The 26940-nt window shown below is 35.9% G+C and overlaps 1 protein-coding gene across 1 annotated transcript; it reads left to right on the top strand.

Moving 5' to 3' along the window:
* LOC131765807 (polycomb protein SUZ12-like) lies at window positions 1–26940 on the top strand. Its single transcript, XM_059079679.2, has 12 exons — window positions 1–24; window positions 489–572; window positions 677–814; window positions 952–1303; window positions 3624–3670; window positions 3755–3819; window positions 8411–8479; window positions 15877–15926; window positions 19094–19179; window positions 20957–21188; window positions 22305–22398; window positions 26820–26940. Exons 1-12 carry the CDS (start codon window positions 1–3, stop codon window positions 26938–26940), a joined length of 1362 nt encoding a protein of 453 aa, XP_058935662.2.

Raw genomic sequence — 26940 nt, 5'->3', positions numbered from 1 at the left:
ATGAGCAGGTTCTCAAAGATGGGTGTAGGTACTTCTAAGAAATCATCCAGTTTGTCCCTCTGGCCACTCCTGTGGTGTCCGGGAATCAAAAATCTAAGTGTTGCTTCCAACACGTTGAGAAGCCACGACCGCTCTCAGTAACGATCCTGGTGCCTCACCGCACCTACAGAAAATCCTTTTCCTCATTTGATAGGACATTCCTGCTCCCTAGAAATCGCTCCCTTTGGTGGAGCCCAGCGGTGTCCGAGAGCAGCAGCCGCAACCCCTTGGCTGCCCCCAGTCCTCTCCAGGGCTCGCTGGGTGGGATTCCGCCAAGGGTGGCTTGAGTCACGTGGTGGCGAGGGGACAGGGGAAGAGATCCTCGCCCTGCGAGCCCCTCAGACCAGAAGCGACCCGACCAACACCAGGCAGGCCCCTTCCTGTGAAGTTAGAGACTCGATGATCCGGCATGGATCTCAGTTCATTTAATGAGCCCCTCGACCCCCCAGCACCCGCCCCGCCGTTCCTCAGAGGCCTTCCTCTCCTCAGGGGTCCTGTATCCCCCGGGGGTGGCGACTGACGACGCTCAGAAGGCGAGAAACGGCTCCCTAAGCCGCTCGCTGGGTCCCTCTCACCCCACAATGCACTGGGGCCAGCAGGAAGGCCGCTCCGACCCCTAATTTTCCCGCGAATTCAGTTCAAAGAGGCGGCAGGGCCAGCGGTCAGCAGCGCGCACGGGCCAACCAAGCTGCGCCTGCGCGAGAAGCGCCTCCGCGTGACTGACGGGGGAATGCGCGGGCCAACAGGCTGGGCATCAGAGCGCCGGGCGGGGGAAGTGAGCGGTCTCCCGAGCGGAGCGGGGCTCTCAGGAGGAGACACTTTTTTTTCCCTCCCTCCTTTCCCTCCTCTCCTCCTCCCTTCCCTTCCCCCCCCCCCCGCCTCTCTCGTCCTTCCCCCCTTGGTCCGCCGGAGCCTTCTGGGGCGAGCGGTTGGTATTGCCGGCGCTTACTCTCCGGGGCCGCCCGGCGGATAGCTGGCGTGGGGGAGGAGGCAGGAACCGCGAGGGCGCCTCAGGAGCACGGCGGTGGGGGAGGGGGCGGCTCGGGGCCCTGCGCGGGGTCCGGGGGAGGCGGCTTCGGGGGTTCAGTGGCGGCAGCGTCAGGCGGCAAATCCAGTGGTGGGGGCTGTGGAGGCGGCGGTAGTTACCTGGCCTCCTCCTCTTCCTCCGTGGCGGCAGCGGCGGGGGCCGCGGTGTTACCGGTGAAGAAGCCGAAAATGGAGCACGTCCAGGCTGACCACGAGCTTTTTCTCCAGGCCTTTGAGAGTGAGTGTGATGAAGGCTTTGAGGGCAGGAATCCCCACTCTTGCAGCGTTAGGGGGCCGGGACACTCGTGCTGGGACCCCCTTCCTCACCGGGAGTCGGTTTGATTCGGGAGTGGAGGGCGAAATTGAGGGGGCCATTCCGCCTTCCGGGGTTATGGCTCGAGGGGGCCCGAAGTCTAGGGCCTTTGAGGGAGGTGGATTAGGGGGTCCAGGTGAGGTTCGTGCCTCCCCGAAGATTTACACGCGAGCTGAGGCATGGTGCCCCGCGTTGAGAGCAGGCTGCTTTTTAGGTGGGGAGGTCACAGTTGGACTGTACAGTTGGATCTACCGTCAGATCCCAGGACTAGTTCTTGCTTTCTTTCATGCCTTCCATACTCTAGAAGTACAAGGCTGTCGGTTGTAGGTTTAGAGGAGCAAAATTAAGCCTGTGAAGAGAGGAGTGCAGTAAAATCGACCAAATTGTCATTAGTCTGAAATGCCTTCGCACTAACTTGGTGCATTAACATGGCACCGTTTGATGCTCTACACCTTTCGCATCTTTCCACCCGTTTCATGGGTACGTAAACTGAGACAGGCAGTGTTTAAGCATCTTATTTCTCTCTAGACGATCTCGGAATTCTGTCCGTTTGTAGTTGTCTTCATTTCGGGACATTTTCTGATGTCAGTTTCTGTTTTTAAGGTCTGTTTCGAGGGCAGAGCTACGACTTAATTTGGGAAGGGGGCAAGGTGTCTGGAAAGAAGCAATAAAATATATAAGAAATGTCATGACTGTGAGTAATCTGAACTGTTCTTGAATGAATATTACATCCTGATGGTTTTCCTCTTTGCTTTTGTATGGATGTTGTAATTTGGATGACCTTTAATAGCTAGATATCTTACAGAGACTTGAAAAAACTCAGCTCTACCACTCAGTGTCTTTATTTACAATTTTTTTTTGTGGCATATGTTAAGGGCTTGGTATCAGCTGTTCTTGGAAAGATGTATTACGTTAATACCCTTCTTTCATTCTCTCTCATTAGTGCTTCATGAAATTCTAATTGGATTTTAATACAAGGAATTTCGGTTTTTATTGAAATTCGTATGGAACCTGCTTGAGAAAGATTCACATTATTCTAGCGTTTGCTCAATATACTTTCAGAAATCTGGAGAGGCTTTCAGTTGGAAATATGGTGGAGAACTAAAGCACAGTGATGACAGTAAACATACATGTTTGCAGCCTTTCTAAAACATCTCATCTCCTTTTAGTTTATTTGAAACTAAAACTAAACTAACTGAAGATTAAGTGGAAATTTAAAAAATTCTTTCCAAATGTAGTGAGAAGACAAATCCTGCAAGAAAGTTTTAGCTGTTTTGCTTTTTTGATGAGTGTACTTCAGAGAGATGAACTGTCATTAAGAGTTAGATATGGTCACAAAACAACTTGATTGTTCTCTAATATTGATCTTAGTTTCTGAGAAGTTTATATGCTTTGATGTATTTACTAATATAGTTATATTAGGTCATTTTTATACCGCTTTATTTAAAGAAACATAATACTAACAGGTCATTAATGTAACTGCTATTATGGTACTTGTATATAAAATATTTTCTATCTGTAACCTAAGTCCTTTATAACAGATTTTAACTAAGCAGCATTAAAAACACTGTGGGAATCTGGTACTTTAAAAATATGTGTTGAGGCAGTATTTACATACTGAGGTAATATTTACACTGAGCAAAATAGAAACCTGAACTATAACTAGCAATATTCATCGAAAATTTTAGCTAATTTATGTCTTGGATTTCACTTTGATTATATCTGTATTAGGACATCTATCCAGGTAACGGTTTTATTCCATTTCGGCTTACTACTGTACAGACTTTTGAAAAGACCAGTTAAAAAGTGAACATTTTATTTTCTTATTTGGCTTCAATAAAGAGTTCCTTTACTGAATCCAACTCGTTCACTTTAGCTACTTTTTAGAAGGAGATGGGTTATAAATAGTTTTAATTAAATAAATTAAATGAATATAACTACTTTTCAGTTCTTCATACAGCTAGTTTAAAAATAGCTACCTTAGAAATGCAAGGTTTAAGAACTAGATTGTAGAGAAACTTAAAGTAAATGTAGATGCATTTTGTGAATGTATGCTGTAGATTGAATGTCTTTTGATCTAATCGTGCTTACTTATTTTCTTGATGTAAATGTTCACTACATAGTTTCCATAATAGGTTATTGGTTTATATATTGGTTTATATAACATGGTCTGGGTTGGTATTTTCTTAACAATTTAAGTAATAAGTAAATTTAGATAACTTTGGATTTTGTTTCTGTTACCTAGAACCAACGCAGTTCTATAGGTTTCTTCGAACGCGAAATCTTATAGCGGTAAGTAATCAACAAAATTTACTGATATTATTTTTTTCCTAGAATTTCACCTATTTAATTTTAATATTTTAACTTTTTTTATAGCCAGTATTTTTGCATAGAACTCTTACTTACATGTCTCATCGAAACTCCAGAACAAACATCAAAAGGTACATTTTATGAATCTTATTTCAAGTTGTTCAAACCATGTTAAAATTTTGTTTTAAAGTATGATTTCTAATGAAAGATTAAATATGAAAACTGAGGTGAAAGAGTGAATTGGTTGCAAAGTGATTTTTAATAGTATCATTTCTGTAAATCCCAGTTGATTGCCAGTTTTTTCCTAACAAGTGATTTGGTAGTGGAGTAAATGAAGTGATTTTACTGACTAATGTTTTTTACTCTGTGCTAATAGTTATTTTCAAGTTTGGTAGAAGTTGAGGATTTAAGTATTTACTAAAGGGCTCATGGGAACTATCTTTGATACATAAATTTAACAGTTAATGTCTGAATATTTCTTATATGTTCTAACAATAAAGAATTCACTTCTATGAGGATAGGTTCAGAAAGTCTCATTTTATGTCTTTGGTGGTTGTCTTATTAAAAGGGAAATACTTTTGAAGTCAGTAGGAGGAATGTCTTTAAAAACTTCTTAATCTTAATCACCTAGTCTTAAAGTGGAATCTGAAGGTGTCAGAGAGCTTGTTTTTGCTCTGTAACATTTAACCGTATATAATTATAGAATGGTAGTTTCTTGTTCTGCACCCATGACTATTTACTGAGCATATCAAGTGAACAACTTTACATTTTTAAAGGAGGGAACCTCTACTAAGCATTTGGTATTGTCATAGTTTTGACTTAGTAAAACCATTAAGCTTTTCAATAAACTTTGAAACTAAACTCCTTTGGAGACTCCTACTGGTTATTAAATAAGCACCGCTTTTTTTACAGCAAGACATAGTTTAGCTTTGTAGATATATCTAGATGTATTTTGAAGGATTGAAACGTTAAAACTATTTGTCTTCTGGTAATCTTTCTGAATCGAGAGAGAGAGAGAGAGAGAGAGAGAGAGAGAGAGAGAGAGCGAGCGAGAGAGAGAGCGCGAGTGAGCGCGCATTGCATTTAAGGGGTGAAACCTGCCAGGTGCCTAAATAACTAGGAAGAAGGTGATGAATTAAGCAGCAGAATTATGTCAGCTCTTTACCTGTCTACTCTATGCCAGGAATCAGGAAAATTTTTCTCTAAAGGACTAGATAGTAAATATTTTAGCCTTTGTGGTCCAGGAAACGGAATTGAGGATATTAGGTAGTATGTAGGTACTTACACAGAAAGAGAAAACGAATATCAACATTTTTTTTAATTGATGAAATTCAAAACATAATAATTGAGTGCAGTGTTTTCTTTTTTTTTCCTTTTCTTTCTTGGGGGGTGGGGGTTGCTGCACGGCTTTCGGGTTCTTAGTTCCCTGACCAGGGATTGAACCTCGGCCCTGGCAGTGAGAGCGCCAAGTCCTAACCACTGGAGCCAGGGAGTACAGTGTTTTATAATATGTGCCTACTAGTGAGAAATGTGGGATTCTTTTATTTTTGTGGGGTAGGGTGGGAGGGATAACATTTAGCTTAATTGGGATTTAGAGTTAGTATTCTCTGTTATCAAATCACTTGCAAATGTTTTATCTGTAAAAACCATTCTTAGCTCATGGGCTGTGCAGAAACAGACAACAGGCTGGATTTGACCAATGGTCCATAATTTGCAGACCCTTGATTTACTCTATAAAACTAGGTGAATTTGATTTAGTAGTAAACTTTTTCTTTAAGTATTTTTAATATGGAAGATCAGTTACCATGTAGAGGGCTTCCCTGGTGGTCCAGTGGTTAAGACCCTGTGCTTCCACTGCAGGGGGCACAGGTTCGATCCCTGGTCAGGGAACTCAGATCCTACATGCTGAGGTGTGGCCAAAAAAAAATTGTTTTTTAAGTACTGCAGTTATCATCTAGAATGCTTCCTGATTTTAATTTTAAAATGATAAAGTGTTTTCAGAATAAATTTGAGTTTAATCCATAAGTGTATTAAAAATATACATCATGTTTGTTTATTAGACTATTTGACTGCCTCATTGTGGGATACATTTCTGTTGTCTGCTAATGAGTGGAGGCAATTTCAAAAGCATGGCAGTAGAAATGAACTTTCTTAATTTAGTACCCCTTAGGTAAAAAAATTTCCTTTGGGACAGTTTTGAAGCAGTTTGCCAGCCAAGAAACATACATTCCATTTAATTTACTTCCATGTAAAAATGCATTAGGAATCACTTAATTCTTTTGTTGTATGCCTGGCATATATAAGACAATAAGACTGATTTTTAACAAATTATACTACAACTTAATATCTTCAAATGAACGCTGTCCTTTTCAAAGTAAGTTGGTGAATTTGGAAGGTGATGAATTCAGCCCAGCGATTGTGGTCTTTGTTCCAAATGTTTTTGGAACTGCTTTTACAGAATTGCTTTTAGTACAATCCCTTTGCTCAGAATGTTTTTGGAACTCCTTTTGTACTGTTACACAACAACATCATATTCACTGTTGGAGTACACTTATCACTCCTTTTGAAGTTGTACAAGCAGGTGTAACATTAATCTGATATATTTGTTAAACTTGCCTTTTACTTTAGTTGCACTTCATAGAGGTATTCAGATTCTGTAGCCTGACACTACACTGGCACAGTGGAAATACTGGTGAGGACAACGGCGTCTTTTATTGAATCCATTTTAGTAGGTTTTATGTAAGCTGTTTCTGAATCCTCCCTCGAAAATGTCTTGAATTTTAAGAATATTCTCCTTTATGATGACCTTTTGATAACTATTTCCCTTGTTAAATCTGAGCTACAGTAGCAGTACCTTTCTAAAGAAGCAGAAATACTTGGTGTTGGGAGGTGGGGCTGCTTTTGTATAGTTGCCTATACAGTTCGTTTTGTTTTTCCTAAGGAATGCTGGGTTACCTGTATGATCTATTCAAATGGTTGTTAATATTCAGTTTTCCTATGTACAGCTGCATAAAGTTGGAAGAGGTGAACCTTGTGACCTACAGTCTTAACTTTTCTTCCTACAGACAGGGTTTCTTCTTAGTCATTACACAAAGATAAACATATTATTCTAAAAAGTTTTCAGTAACTTTACAACCCTCCTCAGTAGTACATTTCAGTATTTGTACTGAAAAGTTCTTTGTAACTAGCCTAAAAGAATCCTACATTTTTCTTCTTTCTTCTCTCTTATCTATGGAGATTGAAAATGTATTGCCTGCCATCCTTCGTAAAGAACTCCTTACTGTGCTTTATTGGGGGAAACTTTAATATTGAGGTTTTCAGTAACTCTAAAGGTAAAGAGAGAAGCTTTTTTATAAAAAAGATCTTTTGTTAATGGAGGCTATTTATTCACCTGAAATATAGATCGTATCAATTCTGCTCTTCCTATCAGTGTTTTACTACAATATATTTACATTAACATTTCTCTACTGATAATTTTTATTATAGTAGTTGAGTACAATAGCTGTTTTTGAGGAATGAGCATATTAGTAATTTCTAATATCTGAATTCAAATTTTATAAGAATACATGAATCTTTCCAAGTTCTATATTTGAAGAAAATATATGAGTATAAATAGAAATATTTGTTTCCAATTAACATATATGGGTCTAATTTTTCAGCCTCTAGAAAATGTATATAGTAGAGCACCTTAAGAACTAAGATGAGGCTTGTTTTAGAATCCATTCATTCTTTTTTTTTTTTTTCCAGTATGCGGGCCTCACACTGTTGTGGCCTCTCCTGTTGCAGAGCGCAGGCTCCGGAAGCACAGGCTCAGTGGCCATGGGTCACGGGCCCAGCCGCTCTGCGGCATGTGGGATCTTCCCAGACCGGGACACGAACCCGTGTCTCCTGCATCGGCAGGCGGACTCTCAACCACTGCGCCACCAGGGAAGCCCTAGAATCCATTCATTCTTAAATTGCTTGCTAAGGGTGTGGTTATTCTTAATATAAGCTTCTATTTTATTGGAAATTACTTTTTTCTCTTAAAGTTGTTAAGTTAAAAGCTGATAATTTTGTTATGATTTGATGGGTATGTCCTTTAAACTTCAAATTTTTTTTGTGATGGTGACAACCATCTCTTTAAAATGACATACTTAACTTTAGCCATTGCTGCTAATCTTTGAGGATGTTTTACTAACTTCATATTTGTTTTATGGAATATCCATATTTGTCAGGTTACTTAATGGAAATACAAGTGTTTCAAAATATACATAATTTGCATTTGTTTGGCTCAGTCCAACAAATGCTTGAACACCTACCAAGTATAAGGCAATATGCCAAGCACTATGTGGCTTTCCTTGAAGAAAACAAATCTCTGCCCTTCAGGAGCTAATAATCTAGTAGAAATAAAATATTTATGCAAGTTTCACGTTTAGGAGACTAAATGTCAAAATAAATGTAAACCAGGTGACATAGGTGGGGAAAAAATCACTCTGGTTTGGGAATAATTACAAAAGGTTTCGTAGAAAAGTTAGCATTTGAGATGGGGCTTGAGGGCTTGTTTGCTGTATTACAACATAACACTGTCTCGATAGTATTCATTGTTATGGCTAACCATCCCATAATTTATCTTATTATAAATAAAATCAGATCTCCAACTTGCCTATTATAGTGACAGTAAAGTATAATCTGTTTGTTTTTCCCAGTTGAGAAGTGATTATTTTGTTTATCTGTCTCTTCCAGGAAAACATTTAAAGTTGATGATATGTTATCAAAAGTAGAGAAAATGAAAGGAGAGCAAAAATCTCATAGGTAAGATAACCTAAAAGTTTACATGAAGTGACATACTTGAGGAAAGAGGAAAAAGTACAGTGATCATTTTCCTAGTGATCACCTCAATATTGTAAGGAGTTAGAATGAACCTTAGATCTCACTTGGTCCAAACTCATACACAGATCAGGGATTACTTCTGTAGCATCCCTGGCAGAGAATCAGTTCTTAAGCCTCATCTTGAATATCTCTAATGCTGGGAACTCACTGTTTTCTAAGGCAGTTCTGTTCATTATTGTTTTTCTCTACTACCAATTTCTTGCATTCTGAATCAGAGTTTCTGTAACTTCTGTATTTAGTGTTAATCCTACTATCTCCTCTAAAGAATGATGGAGACTCATTTTTTATGGTATATGCTAGGTACTGTGCCAGCTGCTTCACAACATCACATGTCTTCTAAGTAATCATCTACAATTCTGAGAGAGGCTCTCTCTCTTTTTTTTCCCCATCTTGTCCTTGCTCTTATTTACAACTTTCAGGCAAAATATTCTTAACTTTAGTTTATATTTGAAATATGTTTATCACATGATAGTTTCAGAAACCTGGCCCTTTGGATGGAACCTTCTTATTGTCTGTTTTCACATGTGTTACCCAGAACTAATCCCTAAATGTTCTGACTAGCCTAATATCTGCCTAGGCTACACAGTATGCTTCCCTTCCTCGACAGTATGCTTCTATTTGTTCTTTCATATGAAAACTAAAGAAAGTTGAATATTATTCTAAAGAGAAACAGGGACTTGGGTGGTATTTGTTTATTCATTGACTACTTTTAGGAAGAATGTAGAACTAAAAATACTGGATTAAAAAAAATGGAATTGGGAAAATTGCCACATGGATTTTTCTTTTTCTCTTGAAGTTTTAAATCATATCTTGCCAGTTTAGATAGGATGTACACTGACTTAATGATGCTTCATTTATACTTTCTCATTTTTGTGGCTAGTATAAGATGTCATTTTTCAATTGCTTTTATTTTAAGTTTGCCTTTTCAATTAGGTTATTTTACTGGAATTTTTTATTGCATTTTAAAATTTTTGTATCAGTATCTTGCAGTCTTGTAGGACTGAAGTGTAATTTATATTTCCATATCTAGGCAATCTTGATTTGTAAATAGACTTTGATAGTCCATTCCCAAATCTTTACCTAATCTGTTATTGCCCAAGGAATACCTTACAATACAGGTTTATAAAGACTGAGAATATTCCCAGCGCATGCACTCTCTATTCTTTGCTTGAATTTCTATTCCATATCGTTGGCTGTTTACCTACCCTGGACAGAGCTTTTGGGATCCTCAGGGCCTTTTTAACTTATAAAGTATAAAGCTGTAGTCAGAACCTAATGTGACATCCTCACTTCTTTTCTTCTAAACACCTTAATAGTTTGCCCTCCAGGTCTTTCAGGGCTCATGTGAGAAGGAAGAATGAACCAAGAGGAAGAAAACTTGACCCTTTTCTTCATCTTCCCCATCAGGGTTCTACCTTCATCACTGCTAAACCTTACTACTATCTCATTGTGACCCTGGCTTTGATAAATATTACAGAACTTCCTTGATAGTGTGTGTTGTGAGGAAGATAGATTATACTGGTCAGTTCTCTCTGAATAATCACTCACCCAATGATTATATTTCTTTCGACCCAATGGGTTCAATAGCTAGGCCAGTACTATAACAGGGGTATTGTTAACCAACTCACAGAAACATCAGAGAGTTGCATAGAATTCCTGCTTGTAATTTTGAAAAGCAACTTTTTCACTCTTTAGGATCTAGCTGGGACCAGTGAGTTGGTCATTTCAACACCCAAGATCTTTTTTATTTCAAACAGACCTAACTGTTAGAGCTGACCATGCTTATTTAATACCCAGTGAGGCACTTTAGGCCCAGGAGGTACTGAGTTACTGTACTAGGTGCTTCAACCGCCCCCCTGGCCACCATCTTTATGAATGTCTCATTGTTGCTCCCCGAGTCACTAAAATTAATTGAGAAGTTGCTTCATTTTAAGTTTACCCCTAAGGCCCTGTATTATTAAATTTCTTCAGTGTATTTCTCATCTCAAATTAGGCATAATTGGTTTAGTAGACCAATAGGTCTACTAAACTTATCACATAGGATTGTAAGAAGTTCTCTAGATACCAGTATATAATGCCAGCATTGTAAAACTTTACTTGTAAAATCTATGGGCAAATTCCCTGAGAGAACAAAATAAGCCTTTGTTGTTAATTCGTAGATGTTAAAATCTTAAATCACATACACAAAGGTATTTCCATCTGTATGTTTATTCTTTACCATCTCAAACATAGAGATCTTGTTCAGTTTAATTGGATCCTGGGTCTGTTCAGTAGCTACTGTCTGGATGTCTCCCACTGGAACTCATGTTCTTTTAGTACTTCCACAGTTTTAATGTCTCCACTCTCAAACCCAATGTATTTCATTCTCAGAGTTCCAGGAGAATATCAAGATACCCCAAATTACTGTAGTACTACAGCCCAAAGCTTAGAACAGTCAAATGCCTGACCTGTTTATGACAGTTGTAGTGACTTACAAACAAACCCAAATTCCTGGCATTGTCTGTACAAAATAAAGTTGGTGTCCCAGGATCTCTTTTGTGTTTTATACTCTAGATCTATATTTGTCTTACTTGTCTCAGATAATGGCAGAAATTTATTAGGGGAAGGAGCTGATAGAAAAAAGAAACATGGGACATTTCATGGTTTTCACTTCTTTAAGGTAACCATTTGTGACAATAGACCAGAATTGCATTTGTAACCTTAAAACTCAACCATAACACCCACCAACTATGAAGATTTTTTCTTTTCTCGAACAGTGGCTTCTAAAAACTCCACAGCAATTAGCAAATTTTAGAAATTCATAGTGGTCAAACTACTTGACCAGGTTTTTCACATAGTCTAGTGACCAGACCTCTAGTCTCCAGGTTTTTCCTAATCTTTCTCCTTGCTCTTTTGGTGTGGTTATGTATATTTAAAATATCTTTATTTTCTTTTTAGAATTTCTGATGTAATGCCTTATATTCTGTCTTCTCCGTCTCTTGTTTCTGGCATGCCAGTATATTGTGGGTTTTGAGTTTATTTTGAGTTTTGACCAAGCGCCATGGTTTATTGGTATAAATCTCTGATCTTTCTGTAGTTTTCTGTTCTAGCAGGATCCAAGGGGGTCTCTTGGGCTATTAATCCTACCAGTTTTGGAATTCTCTAGTCATATCTCTTGTCTTCTAAGTGCATCTCCACTGACTGAAAGGTATCATGAAAAGATTTCCAAGTTGGAATTGCTTCCAGAAGTATTTCCTGTGGTCAGATTAGAAGCATTTCCACTTAATCATTTTCTGTTCCTGGTCTACTGTTAGTAGCTGGAGAAATCCCCTCCAAAGGTAACTGAACTAGAACATCTACTAGATATATTTTCAAACCTATGTTTTTAGTAGGTTGATAAGGTAAAGTACCTTTCATCACTTTTTGTTGTTGTTATTACAACCTAAACTTCTGAATTAGTAATCTTCCTTTTATCATCTTTTTGTACTGTAACAAAGTCTGGGATTTTTTTCTGGGATTCCCATTTCCTCAGTGTACCATGTCCCAGACCCTATCCTAAGTCCTAGGGGATATAATAATGAGCAAAACAGATGAAGACCTTGCCTGTATGGAACTTATTGGCATTTAGGAGAAAAAGACGTCATTCCAGAATAATGGGCTTGATGCAGTCACCAATTCCTCAGCTTTATAATACATCACAGCATGACATGTAACAGTGTAGATGCCAAATAGCTTATCATCACACTTGGGCTATTTTGAGGTGATACAGCCGTGACCCTAGAAATGAAGCCTTACACCTGCCACTATCAGATTAATGTGTACAAATTCAAGGCCCTAATCTTGGTTTCTTTCCTGCATAAAAATGTTGGTCCTCCTGTGGCATCTGGCTGTTCTTAAAATTTGAGTTTCCTACATGAATCTCATCGCAAAATGTTAGTCCCTTATGAATTTAAATTTACTCAACCTTATTCTGCAGACTTCTTTAGAATTGTCAGGTACTTGTGTTTAGACTCTTATCCCCAAATTTCACATTCCCCCTCTAGTTTCCTGTTGCCATATTGCTTGCTTCCTAAGATACAGATAGGGAACACATCAGGAAGAGGAACCAAATCCTTATCTGATATCTTATCTTGATCACCTAAGCTAGATCCTTTGCTGCCTAAAACTAAAGAGGCCTGACCTTGTTTGTTTCTTCCCTTCTCATTCCCCTCTTCTGATCCAGTTTAACCAATTAAGATGTGGACACAGTAGCAACAAGAGAGGGAAGAGGGTAAATCAGAAAGGGAAAGAAAACTGCCCTTTTTCCTTGGACTCAGCCATCAACTAGGCCTCATTGTTACATTTTATTCTAGGTCCATATCAAGAGTGTTTACTTTTAGGAGGGGAAGGAGGAGGGGAAATTGTGCATAGCAAATCACATTCCCAAGTTTGTTTTTTAAGTTGGTTACTTGAAATTTGGAATTCCTTTTCTCAAAGAAATGTTGTAATGGTGGCTGAATGTCCTTGCCGTCTTTTTTTGTGTGTGTGCTTGCCATCTTATTTAACTTATAATGTAGCAATTAAAACTGTGTCTCAGACCATCCTTTGGTGACCTTTTTGTTTGTTTTTAATTTCCAGTCTTTTTTGGATGGATACTTTTGTAAATGTACTGATCACATACTTGGATGTTATGTCAATGTTAAATTTTTATGAAAGTGGTTAAAGTCTTATTCTCAACTTCTTGCCGTGTTGTGGAATGGTAACAGTATCCCGGATGACCTCAGTCTGCAGACCACGTTTTGAATAACACTAATTTAAAATATTTTCTGGGGTAGATCAATGCAAGGTATTTCTGTCATTTCACAGTTGGAACTTAGAATCGCATTCCCTATAAAAACAATGTAAATAATACTATAAGTACTACAGTATAATGGGTCCTGATCCCTGACCTTAGAAATCTTATTACTCTAGGGAGGACATCATTATCCTTTTGAAAATCATTTGTTGAGTGCCTTTCTGTAAGACACTGCTAGGTGCTAAGGACACTGATATGTCAAGAGAGAATGTGTGTGAAAAATTGTGACAAAAAAAGTGGTAAATACAGGTGCTTGTAAAGGAAATTAAGCTCTGGGATGTTTGGGGATGGGTCTTTGTAGAAGAGGGAGAGGGTATTTTGATGGATTGTTTAGTATTTTATCCAAGCCTCACAATCTTGAGAGAGGTTATCTCCTCATTTTATAGATATCAGGTCACAGCTAATAACTGGAGCCAGAATTCAAACTTGGATTTTGTCATCCTATTCTACTTTCCTATATATGGCTTTAGAGGTAAAAAGGAATGGGAACCATATTACAGACAGCGGTTAGACAAAAGATTTCACAGTTGGGGACCCATTAGAAACTTGGAGAAAGGAATGATTCATACAAAATCATTTTAAGAAAATTTACCTGGCCTTAGTAGGTAGGTTTAACTGAAGCAACTAAGAATAGGATAAACTGGTTGGGACTAATGGATTATCTTCTAACAAGGAAACTGTAGAATATTTCTCTCTTTCAGTTTTGTTTTGGAGTTTCACCAATTCTGCATTGTTAGGTTACATTTATGGAACACTTTTGATAGGAAAATGCTAATTATCTTTTAGTAAAATGGCACGTAGATTTCATAGATGGTAGATATACTTTTTAAAAATCAACTTTGGGTATAATTAATATTCAATAAAATACACTCACCCTAAGTATATAGTTTGAGTTTTGCCAAATGTATGCATTCGCACAAGCATAACCACAGTGAAGATATAGAACATTTTCATTACCTTGAAAAAGTCCTTTGAGCTCCTTTACAGTTGATCCCCTTAATGTACTTTTTTTTTGAGGTATAAATGATATGCAGTCCAGTTCACTCTTTGGTGTATAGTTCTTATGCATTCAGTCAGGTAACAACCACTACAATTAAGATAAACCCTACAGATTCCCTCATGCCCCGTTTATAGTCAACTCTCCACTTCCTCTGTGTTTTTGAAATGTATCTGATACGTGTTAGAAAGTAAGATACATGAATTAACTGTTTTCAAGAATCCCATTTTAGTTTCTTGATATTTAAGTTATAGTTGCTGTTCTTAGTTTTTCTTTTCTATGTTTATGCTTTCTAACTCTGCTTGGACCCTTACACTTCTACTCTACCATAGTCATTTTGTTCTCTACTGATATCCTAGCATACTTTTCTTAGTACTGTTCTAGAAATGCCCTTCAGGACCCCCACCTTGTAGTTTTTTTAAGCATACGCTTTCATGGATTACCTCACTAAGAAAATAGAGGTATCCTCACATCTTCTGTTGAAATATCTCACTTACCTCCTGTTTCTCTAAGAAGAAGAGTCCTGGGCAAAGTTACAGAGCTAACCTCTTTATAACATGTCCTCATTTCCAGTCATTACCTGTTCCTTAACACTCACTTGCCTCAAAGTCTTTACATAACTCTTCCCCTCTGATTATAAGGATGCGTAGATTGTCACCATCATTTAAAAAAACACACAAAAACATACCCTTTATTGATCCTTATTGCCCTTTTACTGCTATTTACTTTGATTCTTTAGTAAGTTTCTTGAGTAAAAGTACTGCTTCCCTTTTCCCAACATCTGTTCTGGAAAGTTATGAATGGTTCCTGATCACGAGATAGATTGCTCTTTTTCCAGTTGAAAGGTACTATAAAAGCCTGTTGATGTTTTTGTTTATTCTATCCCAACTTACTAGTTTTTCCACTGGTAGTAAATATTTTTCAAAACAAAAGGATCATTATAGTTTATGCTTCCTTTTCATTGCTTCTAAAACTAAAAGTGAAAATGACAAGTTGAAACAGTAAATTACAAATCTATAGCAGATTTGTGATTGTAATATTTCATCCCTAATTGAAGTAGAAAGTGATGGTTCTGCATCATTTGTTAGGAGGTTGAAATTTCGTAGCTTGAAAATACTCAAAAACTTTTGCCTGGATTCAGCTACCGTTTTGACGGGTGGGAAGGGAAACCTGTCCCCATTTTATAGGTAGAACACTGAAGCACAGTAAATTATCTTGCCTCTTATTTGGTGGTTTATTTTTTTCTGCCTTGCTTCTTTGGTGTTTTTGTTTTTATTTGTGTGTGTGTGTGTGTGTGTGTGTGTGTGTTTAATGTGTATAGACACACTGTATTGGATGTCATACTTAACAGGGAGAGCATGGGGTCATGGGCTTGAACAGAGTTAAGAATTAGGCAGCCAAATATTTATATATTAGCTGAAGTAGCTTTGATTTCAGTGTTATATTTTAAAGTTTAGGTTATTTTTATTATAGAATATTAAAGTGATAAAATTTTTTTGTTCTGTTTAGCTTGTCAACTCATCTGCAGCTTACATTTACTGGTTTCTTCCACAAAAATGGTATGTACTTAAACATATTGGCATTCTAACAACAAAACACCTTTGTGACTGAAAAAAATTGCGTGTAAATTCAGAAAATTATATTTAATGGAAAAGATGTTGATGTTGATAATTTAATTTCTCTTTAGTGGATTTCTCCAACAGTTTCAATTATTGCTTTATTTGGTCAATGGTGGGATATGGAGGAGGTAACTTGCAACTCATTAAACTTTAAAAGGAGTAGTTCTTAAATTTTAGTGTGTGTAGAAGCATTTTGACAGTTTGTTTGAAATACATATACCTGGACCCTACAGGGACTCAGATCTAGCAGGGTTTTGGTGGAGCTTAGGAGTCTGCATTGTAATAAAGCACCAAGGTAATTCAGAAGTAGGTTGTCTGAGGAACAAGTTTTAAGAAACTCTGGCATTAAAAAAAATGTGTCAATATATATGTGTGTAACTGAGTCACTTTGCTGTGCAGCAGAGGTGGGCACAACGTTGTAAATCGACTACACTTCAATAAAAATAAATAAATAAGAAACTCTGCCTTAAAAGTTTTTTAAAAATTGTAGGTAGACTTTATACATAAGGTTGTGTTCATCGCCTTGTTTTCTTATTGCTGTCTTGCTGTCTATTTAAGTTTTAAGTAGATTTTTAAATTATTAAAATAATCAGTGCTGTGTGGGATCATTCTTGAAGGTAAATGTTAGCTTCATCTGGCTCATATCTAAATAGATGAAATCCCAGCTCTTACCGCTCAACCGTACCTTTTAGGGCTCTAAGTATCACAGTTTTAAAAATGCTGTGTAACATTATCTTACCCAACTCAGAGCCATCATCTTTCCAAAGATTGTAAGTAGAAAATAATGGGAAGGACTTGTAATGAAATTCAATTTCTTAGATTTTTGTCATTTTTTTATTTCCAACGTTTTTCAAACTTTAAATTATAAAGACTAATGATGAGAATTGTAATTAATTGCCTTAGAACCTGGAATAGGTGAAGAGTCTCCTGAGTAGAGCCCTTTCTGCATAAACATTTTGAGTATTTTTAATACAATAATAAAACAACTGAAACAACCACTGCTACCAATGGGATATATCAATGTGTTAGATATTATATAAAGAAAATTATATAGTCGTAAATGTTACTTCATTAAAAGAGGTGAAAGCATACTGGGTAAAGTTTCCGTTGGTTTCAGAATGAATAAAATGCCTCTAGGCTTGTCCATCTTAAATTTGTGTGTGTATCCTTTAATAATCAGGTAATGGAATAAAACCTTTATAAGAAACAGGTCAAGTTGGTCATCCTTGGTATTGTTTAGTAAGAAACAAAGTTTAATAATAAGCAGAATGGTTATATTAGAACAGTTTGATAACTAGTCAGGTTTTTAATGTAAGAAATTTGAAGTCTGGTCATATCTGTATTAGCAGCTAATGTAACTTTACTTATAGTTTTGCCTTACATCTGGTCTATTTAAGTAACCTCAGTAGCATTTTCATGTTTTTTTCCTCCTAAATCATTTATAATCATCTTGTAGAGATCATATTTCTAATCACTCATCATACTTTGTCTTCTGTGATACTTAAAAAGTACATGAACTCTAATACTTTAGAAGCTTATAATTTGAATTTTATAGGTTTGTTTGCCCTTTGTTCTCAGGGACTTCTATAAAACATATAAATTATTCATCACTGAAATCATTGATGGATATTAATCGAATAATATTTACTAATTAATATTATTTAATTAATCGTAATTGAATTTACTTGAATTAGTTAGTTGAAATTAACTGGAACATGGTATGATAAACTTCTTTCCCATCTACATGGCAAAAAAGTTCAAAAATTGCACAAATTCACTTAAACTTTATTTTCTTGATATTACTGAAGTAAATGAGAAAGTAAACTCTGTTGATACTTCTATTTCCAGAAAATAATTTCCCATTGTAACTTTGAAATGAGTGGAAGTTGGAAAGAAGCAGATATATTGCCTCCTTTGTCTATTCAAGGTATATTTGTAGTTTTTTTTAAAGAAATAATATTTTTAAGAAATCAGGTTAGAAAAGCAACATCACAATCCCTAAAATATGATTATTTTTTCTTTTGTTTTTAAATGAAGACTTTTGTTTAGCAATTACTACTTGAGACTGCTTAGAATGAATACACAAAGATTATTAGGGTACTATTTTCATGGTGAGTATTGTTCAGAGAGTATTTTTGTTACTGCATTTTAGATATTCAGTTATTTTTTGGTATATTAAATTATTTTTATCCTGGCTGCAACTTTCAAGAGACTGATTGAAATGTATTTTATGTATATACCCTGAGTAAGAAGAATGTTTTCAAGTAGAAAGAAGTATTGTCCAAAATCTCAGAACAAAAATTATTTTATTTCTGTATATGTTTATAGATTTTTCTGTAATATATAGAGAACTATATAGAAGTGTACATAGTAGTTCAATATATTAGGAACTTAATGATGAATGAATGATTAAATATTAAAGTTTTTTGGACTATTAATGCCTTTGGGATTAAAGACAAGCTGTAGGGAAGTATTCTGGAACCTTAATTTGCAGAAACCTTTGTTAGAGTTCATTGATATAGAGAATATAGACTATTACTTTAAAATTAAATTTCCTAAACATTATAAACCAAGAGATTTCCCTAGGTAGTAAATAATATCTTAATTTTTGCTATCCCATTTAGGCATGTAAGTTTTATGTTTAATATTTTTTGAAAACTTTTTTTAATCCCTTTGGTTATAAGTTTCGATCAAATCAAAGAGCCTTTTAAGTTTAAATATCTGAGCATTCAAAATGAAATGAAATATGTAAAAATAGTAACCAGTTCAATTTAAATGTATCTTAAACTAAATAATTTTTCTGATAGATTTTAGAAGAAGGAAAAAAAATTTTAATGTTTATTTTGTGTGTTACCTCGCCTGAACTATTTCATTTGTGCTTTCTACTAAGAAGCCTTAACTGTATTTGTCAAATTTGAAACTGATTTTGGGAAACAGGAATGAGTAAACTTCTGAGAAGACTTCACTATAGGAAGTCTTTTTTGTAAATTCTCAGACTTCTTAGGAAAATGAATACTATTTTTTTAAAAATAGATTTTAATCATTTCTCGGCCTTTTGGCTAAGATCAAGTGTAAAATAGATTTTAAAGTATTGATTTTCTATTTAGATAAGCCATCACAAAATTCAGAAAATGAACAAAATTCTGTTACCCTGGAAGTCCTGCTTGTGAAAGTTTGCCACAAAAAAGGAAAGGTAATGTATAGGATGCTACTGGTAGATGAAATGGAATAATTTTTTTCATTGAATATGTTTATGCATATATATTGTTTATGCATATAAACCTTAAAAGCTTTTAAATATGTTGATGGCTGAATTGTAAAACTGATAAGCTCTTTTGCCAACCTCCCATATCTTCATGTTTTTTTCTAATCTGGCTATAGGTATCTGCATAGAACCTTCTGTTACAGGAGTATGACAGTGAAGGGAAGAAGCTATCTTTTAGCATCTTAGGACATAAATTCAGTTGATTCCTGCCACTTCAGCCTCTTAGCTTATTTTTTGTAGCTATTTGTACACATTAATGTTTTAAATAAGGTCTAAGAGAGAGTTTTTCCCAAAAGGATTATATTGTAACACTACTCTCAGGCAAAGAAATTTCTGTTTCTAGTATTATCAGCCATTAACTTATAAATATATTGCTTCAAGTTTTTATTTATAAGATGAAATCATTTCACCGTCGAAACAAGTATTATGGTGGTTAAATTTCTGGGCAACCCACCAAAGCCAACAGAGATACTTTTAGTAGCCTTAAGTCCTTGGGTATTTTAAGAATGGGAGGGAATTCCCTGGCGGTCCAGTGGTTAGGACTTTATGCTCTCACTGCAGGGGGCCTGGGCTCCATCCCTCATCGGGGAAGTAAAAGCCCACAAGCCATGTGGTGAGACCAAAAAAACGAGGAATGACCTGTATAGAGGTTCTGATTGCTCATGCTCTTCCAAAATCAATCACAGTAAGGTGATATGGTGAAAACTGTGCTAGAGCATTGGTATGGAATAGACCAAGGTGATGGGAGACAGCAGTGTAAGTACATATTAAAAACTCTATAAAGTTAGCTAGTAATACTCCACGCTCTCACCCAACACCCATACACAACAAGTAGTGATGTGAAAATTCAAGATAATATTATTATTTAGACAAAAAAATGTGCCTGTAACTATAGTATGATCCTTTTTGTGTTTAAAAAAAAGTAATAGGCATACATATTTTCTTCAGAGGATAAATACAACCAATTGCTAATATTAGTCTTCTCTGGAGTATAAGACCCGGGGAGGGGGGTGGAGGCGACTTTTATTTTTCTCATTTTATATTCTTGTAGAGCAGAATTTTAAGACCATAAGCATGTATTCTGTTTGTTTTTAAAAAGAAGTTACCTAAAATATGTACTATATTTTCTTGTTAAAAAGGTCTTCTGCATCTTGCAATTTTTCAACTTTGCTCTTTCGGCATAACTAGTTATATAATTACAGAACATTACTCATAAGATGATTAATATTACTTCTTATAAACAATTATTTAAATATATGGATTTACTATTTCTCAGTGTTTTTGACAGTGGGGTTATTGTAATAATCTTTTTTCATTTCTAATAGTCCTATCAGTCATTTTGTTAAAATAGAATATTTAAGGGGAAAAGATTAATTTACATGAGTTGTAATATTTTAAGCATGGTTTTAGTTCTATATTTCTAACTTAAAACTTTCTGATGACCATCAGCTAAATATTAGATATACTATTATATCATTGTTTTCATTGTATTGAGGATATCCTCAATTGGGCTAATATTTGAAAGATAGTTGATCCAAATTTTCTTTTTGCTTCATCACAATTTTCAGATGTATGGTTAGAATTTTAGCATGCCATTTGGAAATCACGGCCTATACCATATTTCCTATAGCTGTGCTTAGAGGTTTTATTGTAATTCTTACAATTGCATATGCATAAATAAATATAATAATCTTTGCCTTTGCAGGATGTACGTTGTCCAATAAGACAAGTTCCTACAGGTAAAAAGCAGGTGCCTTTGAATCCTGACCTCAATCAAACAAAACCTGGAAATTTCCCGTCCCTTGCAGTTTCCAGTAATGAATTTGAACCTAGTAACAGCCATATGGTGAAGTCTTACTCATTGCTATTTAGAGTGACTTGTCCAGGAAGAAGAGAGTTTAATGGAATGATTAATGGAGAAACCAATGAAAATATTGGTAATTTTTATTTTAATAATTTTACTAGATTTTGTTGTTGGAGATTAAGGTGATCAGTGAAAATGATTGAACTAATCCATCTTCATAGTATTCGTAATTGTGTACAGAATATTTCTTTTTTTAGTTATTTTCATAATTATTTAGAGGGAAAAGTGGTACAGAACTAGAAATAAATGCATGTGTTCTAATAGCATGGCCTCTATTTATTTGCAAATCTCTTATAGTCTAATGAGATACTTAATTTTATGGTACATTGGCCTTGCTCTTAGACTTTTGGCTATGATGTTGTACTAGGTATTTAATCTGTAAAATTCTCATTGTTGTATGATGAAACATTTCATGCAGCAAAATGAAAATACACACACATATATATATATATGTATATATAAAACACTGGATGGAAAAGACTGGTGTTTAAATTAGTCTCTCAGCAAACAATGAATTCATTCCCCCCTCAACATTTTATTGTGAAAAATTTCATACATATGGAACAGACAAAAGAATTTGGTAGTGAGCACCTATCTACCCACCACTTAGAGTCTACAGTTAACATACATCTATCCTTGTATCCTCCCAACAGTTCTGAATCCACCTTTGAGGTAATCATTCAAACAACATATAGGTGTTGGGAACACAGAGATGATTAAAAAGTCCAGTCCCATCTTCCAAAGGCTCATAACCTAGAGTATGGAGATAAACATAAAATATAATTGCAGCTAAATGATATGTGGTATAATAGAGGTATTTGTGAAGTTCAGGGGAGAAGCAGCTTGGAAGAAATAATCTTTGAGTCTTGAAGTATCCTTTGAAGTTCCTGGAAAGTAACCATGAATGAGGAAGGTTTTTTCTCCTTGCCTAGCAATAAAGATCATTCTGAACAGAAAATAACATTTGCAAAAATGTGGAGTTAATAGTGTCAATGAATATCAGAAAGTAAGGACATACACATAAGGTTGAGACATAAAGTTGAAGAGTGTTTGGATATTATTATATCGCAACTTAAGTTTATTTGTACCTCATTTGGGATAAATGTAGTATGTTATGTGAAGGGACTATATATCATAAATCTGTTTTTGCTTGAATATTTGATTCATGAGAAATGTTTGTCAAATTCAGATGTCAATGAAGAACTTGCAGCTAGAAGAAAACGAAATCGTGAAGATGGGGGAAAAACATTTGTTGCACAAATGACAGTATTTGATAAAAACAGGTAATGTTGATGGACAAGCAAGGCTCCCATGTTTTAGAAATGTTTTTATTTTGAAGCAGAATATAGTGATGATACTGTTTCTTTGCCTTTGTTTCTCTTTATTCTTATGGATGAAAAAACAAATTTGCAAATACTGAACTTTTGTCTTTATCACCTAGAAAGCAATAAACACAGACGAGGAACTATTTGAACGGCTCAGTTAAGATTGTTCATTCAGCCAGTATTTTCTGAGTGTGTCCTCTTTGTCAGACACTGTTTTAGGCAGTGAGAAGGCAACAAAACCCCTGCCCTCATGGAGCTTAACTTCTAGTGGAGGAAATAGACACCACCCCCCAAAATTGTATCAACTAATGTCACTTAGTGGGAATGCTGTGAAGAAAAATAAAGAGAATAAATGGTGGTTTTGTAGAGAAAGCCTCTGAGGAAAGGTCATATTTGAGCAGAGACCTGAATAAAGTGGGCCCCATGCAAATCTTGAGATTATGTATTTACTAGAGTTAAGGAAGAAAAGTGTGTGAAATCATCGTTTGGCTCTGTGTGCATTTGGCACAGGGTAGCAAGGAGCACTTGGATTTATAATCATCTCTGCAGTTTTCAGTTGGGAATGAAGCATCTTAGTGCCAGTAAAAGAACCTCTGGGAAGCAAATACAGTATTCTTTTTTGATAGGGTTGAAGGGTGAAACTTATAATATGTCATGATTTCTTGTCCTAGGCTGCTCACTGGTAGTTAACACAGTCCACCATCAGGTATAGGAGAAAGAGCCAAGAAAAGCAATGAGTGTGTTTCTCCTGCTCTTTAAAAAGTAACTTGTTGCTTTAATGTAATCCACTTATTAGCCACTAGGATAAAGACAGGTTATAGGGCTTTTAATGGGAAAGCAAAGGTGATTAGGAATAATGCCATGGATTTTGCTACCATATTGTCTTAGAATATATCACTTAATGTCGCTTAATGTTACCAGCAGAAACCAATATAGTGTTTTTTTAAAGTCAGAAATTTGAATGTAGATCAAAAATTTAAATGGAGAACAACAGAAACATATATGCTAAGAGATAGGGGTTGTGTCTGTGGGAGAAGCAATTAGGCTGTTGTTGCACACTGGGCTTCATCAGTGTTGGTAAATGTTCTATATATTTTAGGCAGCGTGAGGGTAAGGGTACATTCTTTTAAGAATTCTTTCTACCTTCCTTGTATTAACATATTCCTTGTACGTTAAAACAAAGAAACTGCTTTTTAAAAAAGTACCAAGAGGAAATCATGGGAGAATTTTCCCCAAACTTCTTTTGAAAATTTCCAAACCTATAAACATGTTGAAAGAACAATGCAGGTAGTAATACCCGTGTACCCTTCACCTAGATTCATCAGTTGTTAACATTTTACCACATTTGCTTTATTTGTGAGTGTATTTTTGTGACAAACCATTTGAGGGTTAGATCATGACGCTGGATTTCATTCCTTATTCATAAACACTTCATTCAGCGTGTATCTCCTAAGAGCAGGGACATTTCCCTCCATAACCACAGTACGCCTATCATATTCAGGAAATTTAACATGATACCAAAAATACAGTACTCTCTCCCCAGTTTCCTGGATAATGTCCTTTTCTGTTCCCTACTCACCCCAGTTAAGGATTGCGATCTGTCAGTTGCCATATCTTTTCAGTCTCCTTCAATTTGGAACCATTTTCCAGCCTTTTTTTTTTTTTTTTTTGCCTTTTGTAACAACACTTTAAATACAGGCGTGTAGTTTTGCAGAATGTTTTTCAGTTTGGACTTTTGTGATTGTTTCTTTATGTTTAGATTCAGGTTAAACATTTTGGGCAGGAACACTCATTGGTGATGTGTTCTTTGTGGACGTCACAGACACAGCTGATATTAGGTTTGATCGCTTGGCTAAAGTGGTGTTTACCATATTTCTCCATTGTAATGGTCCCTTTTCACTTTAATTAATTAATATGCAACCTCTGTAATAATACATGAAACTGGATAAATATCCTTTTTCTCCCAACAGTTATTTTTTAACGCAATAGTTTAGCATCCATTGATGATTCTTACTTGAATAAATTATTCTATGGCGGTGGCCACATGGTAACTTTCTATCAGTTCTTCCATGTTTGGTTTGTTGGCATTTTTCTGTGAAGAAGAACGTTCCTTTTCTCAACCTTTTTTTAAATCAGTATGGATTAACGAATTCCACTTTTATTCAGTCTGTTTTAATCTATTGATGTTGCTATATTAATGCTCAAATTGTCCCAAATTTGGTGAGGAGGAGCCCCTCCAAGCAGGCTCCTAAGTCCCTTTGACTTGTTTTTATTTATTTATTTTCTTGTTTTCTGCAGTATTCTTCTAGATATTCCAGGCTTTACATTCTCCTTTTCCTACCTCTGCTCTGGAATTGGCTGTTTCTTCAAAGGGTCATAGTTCTTTTCAGTAGAGGAGAAGTATTTGCCAACCAAGATCTGAGGAGTTAGATGTTTTAAAAATTCTTTTTATAATCTCTTGAGAAGCTAAAGTCTCCTTAAAGAATGACTAAAATTCAAAAGCCATATTGAAAGAGTATGAAATATGGAGTGAAATAAAAAAAAACCTTCTTCTGAAAACAAAAACACCATCATAAGCCAAGTCAAAATAAAGATAACAAGTCAGGAGAAGATTAATTTCAACTCATAATGTATAGATAGATGCCTCATTCCTTTAATATAAAAAGATTATACTAAGTAAAAAGAAAAACACCACAGGCCAGTAGAAGAATGAGGAAGGGATATCGTGAAAATGTTTACAAGAAAAGAGAATATATATGGTTTTTAAACAACTAAAAGGTAAAACATCTGAATATAAAAGTACACTGAGATGTCATTTTTTCACTTAGCAGTTTGACAGATATCAAAAAACTTGATAAAGCACTGTTGATGAGGCTTTTGGGGAAAAGGCCCTCTTCATAGACTACAGGTAGGAGAGTACATTGGATTGTAGCTATCACATGTTCAGCCATAAAATAGAATATTATGTAGCCATGTAAACATGCAGGAGGAAAAAGTCCTTTCCATTTTAGAAGTATACTAATGTATTACCTATTCAAATTAGTAAATAAAATTATCTTCTAAATTATTAAGTTGAACAGCCTTGTTGATAAATTATTGAAGTAGAATAAATTCAGTAGCACAGCATAAAGACAAGAATTCTTTTTTTCTTTTTTCTTTTTTTTTTGCAGTACGCGGGCCTCTCACTGTTGTGGCCTCTCCCGTTGCGGAGCACAGGCTCCGGACGCGCAGGCTCAGCAGCCATGGCTCACGGGCCCAGCCGCTCTGGCGGCATGTGGGATCTTCCCAGAGCAGGGCACAAACCCGTGTCCCCTGCATCGGCAGGCGGACTCTCAACCACTGCGCCACCAGGGAAGCCCAAGACAAGAATTCTTCAGGCTCAAAATCATGCGGTGTTAAGAGCCAGACTTTGGAGACAGATTGCCTAGATTCTGTTGCTAGCTCTGGCTACTTACTGTGTCATCTTAAGGCAAGTTATTTAACCCTCTCTATGCCTCAGTTTCTTCTGAACAATGGAGTAATAACATCTACTTCATAGAGGTGTTGGGAAGATTAAATGAACTCTGTAAAGTCTTTAAAATAGTGCCTGGCACATAGTAAGCACTCAATAAATGTCAGCTAATACCACCTAACAGAATTTCTCTAAGACTGATGAAGAGATGCCAGATTCTTGATATACAATTAATTATTGAGTATGGTTGAAGAATGGTATTTAGGTTAGTAGTGTTTAATTGTATGGAGAAAATAACATAAACTATGTATACACACACAGATATGTACACACACATTAAAAGTATACTGTGAGTATGGGTAGAATTTAATCGATTCTTTGATTCAACCAGTATTCCATTTATTCATTCACCTATGAAATGTTTATTGAGCACCTGTATGTGCCAGGTGCCCCCCAGGATCTTACAGTTAATTAGTTTACTGGTCAAGTATAAAAGTCAAGTATTCTAGTTCAAGTACTTACAGTAGTTAAAGATAACAGAGACCTAATTCTTAGCTGTTCCCTAAAGCAAGTATTATAACACCGTTGTTACCTTGTTTTTAAAAGTATAAAGCCTGCGCACATGCTTTATACTTAACGTTTAAAACTTAGCAAGTTTTAAGACCTTAGGCCTATTATACTTTAAATGTTTAAAGTTATATCTGAGTAGTTACAGTAATGAAATAATTCTCTAGTAATAATTATCAGTACAAATCATTAAAATTTCTTTTGTCAGGAATGGAGTGTAGGTATATCTTTAAGTCTTGTTGGGCATGTAAGCTAGTTTATAAATTTAATAAGTGCTTTTTAGTATAAATCTAAAGATGTAGAATTTGTGTACTTACAATAATAGTCAGGTTACTTTAAAGTGTATGTGTTTGTCTAACAGGCGCTTACAGCTTTTAGATGGGGAATATGAAGTAGCCATGCAGGAAATGGAAGAATGTCCAAGAAGCAAGAAAAGAGCAACATGGGAGACTATTTATGATGGGAAGGTATGGACTACTTAG

Source organism: Kogia breviceps, chromosome 11, assembly GCF_026419965.1.
Source record: "Kogia breviceps isolate mKogBre1 chromosome 11, mKogBre1 haplotype 1, whole genome shotgun sequence".
Lineage (NCBI taxonomy): Eukaryota > Metazoa > Chordata > Mammalia > Artiodactyla > Physeteridae > Kogia > Kogia breviceps.
Note: the sequence above shows the minus strand (reverse complement) of the source record. Positions and strands in the feature narration are given on the sequence as shown.

What these genes read in the sequence shown, in the direction of transcription:
- LOC131765807 (XM_059079679.2), top strand. Translation starts at nt 1, where the DNA reads ATGAGCAGGTTCTCAAAGATGGGT. An exon ending in TTTTCTCCAGGCCTTTGAGA is followed by an intron (nt 1,304 to 3,623) that starts GTGAGTGTGATG and finishes TCTGTTACCTAG; the next exon opens with AACCAACGCAGTTCTATAGG. An exon ending in GGAGAGCAAAAATCTCATAG is followed by an intron (nt 8,480 to 15,876) that starts GTAAGATAACCT and finishes TGTTCTGTTTAG; the next exon opens with CTTGTCAACTCATCTGCAGC.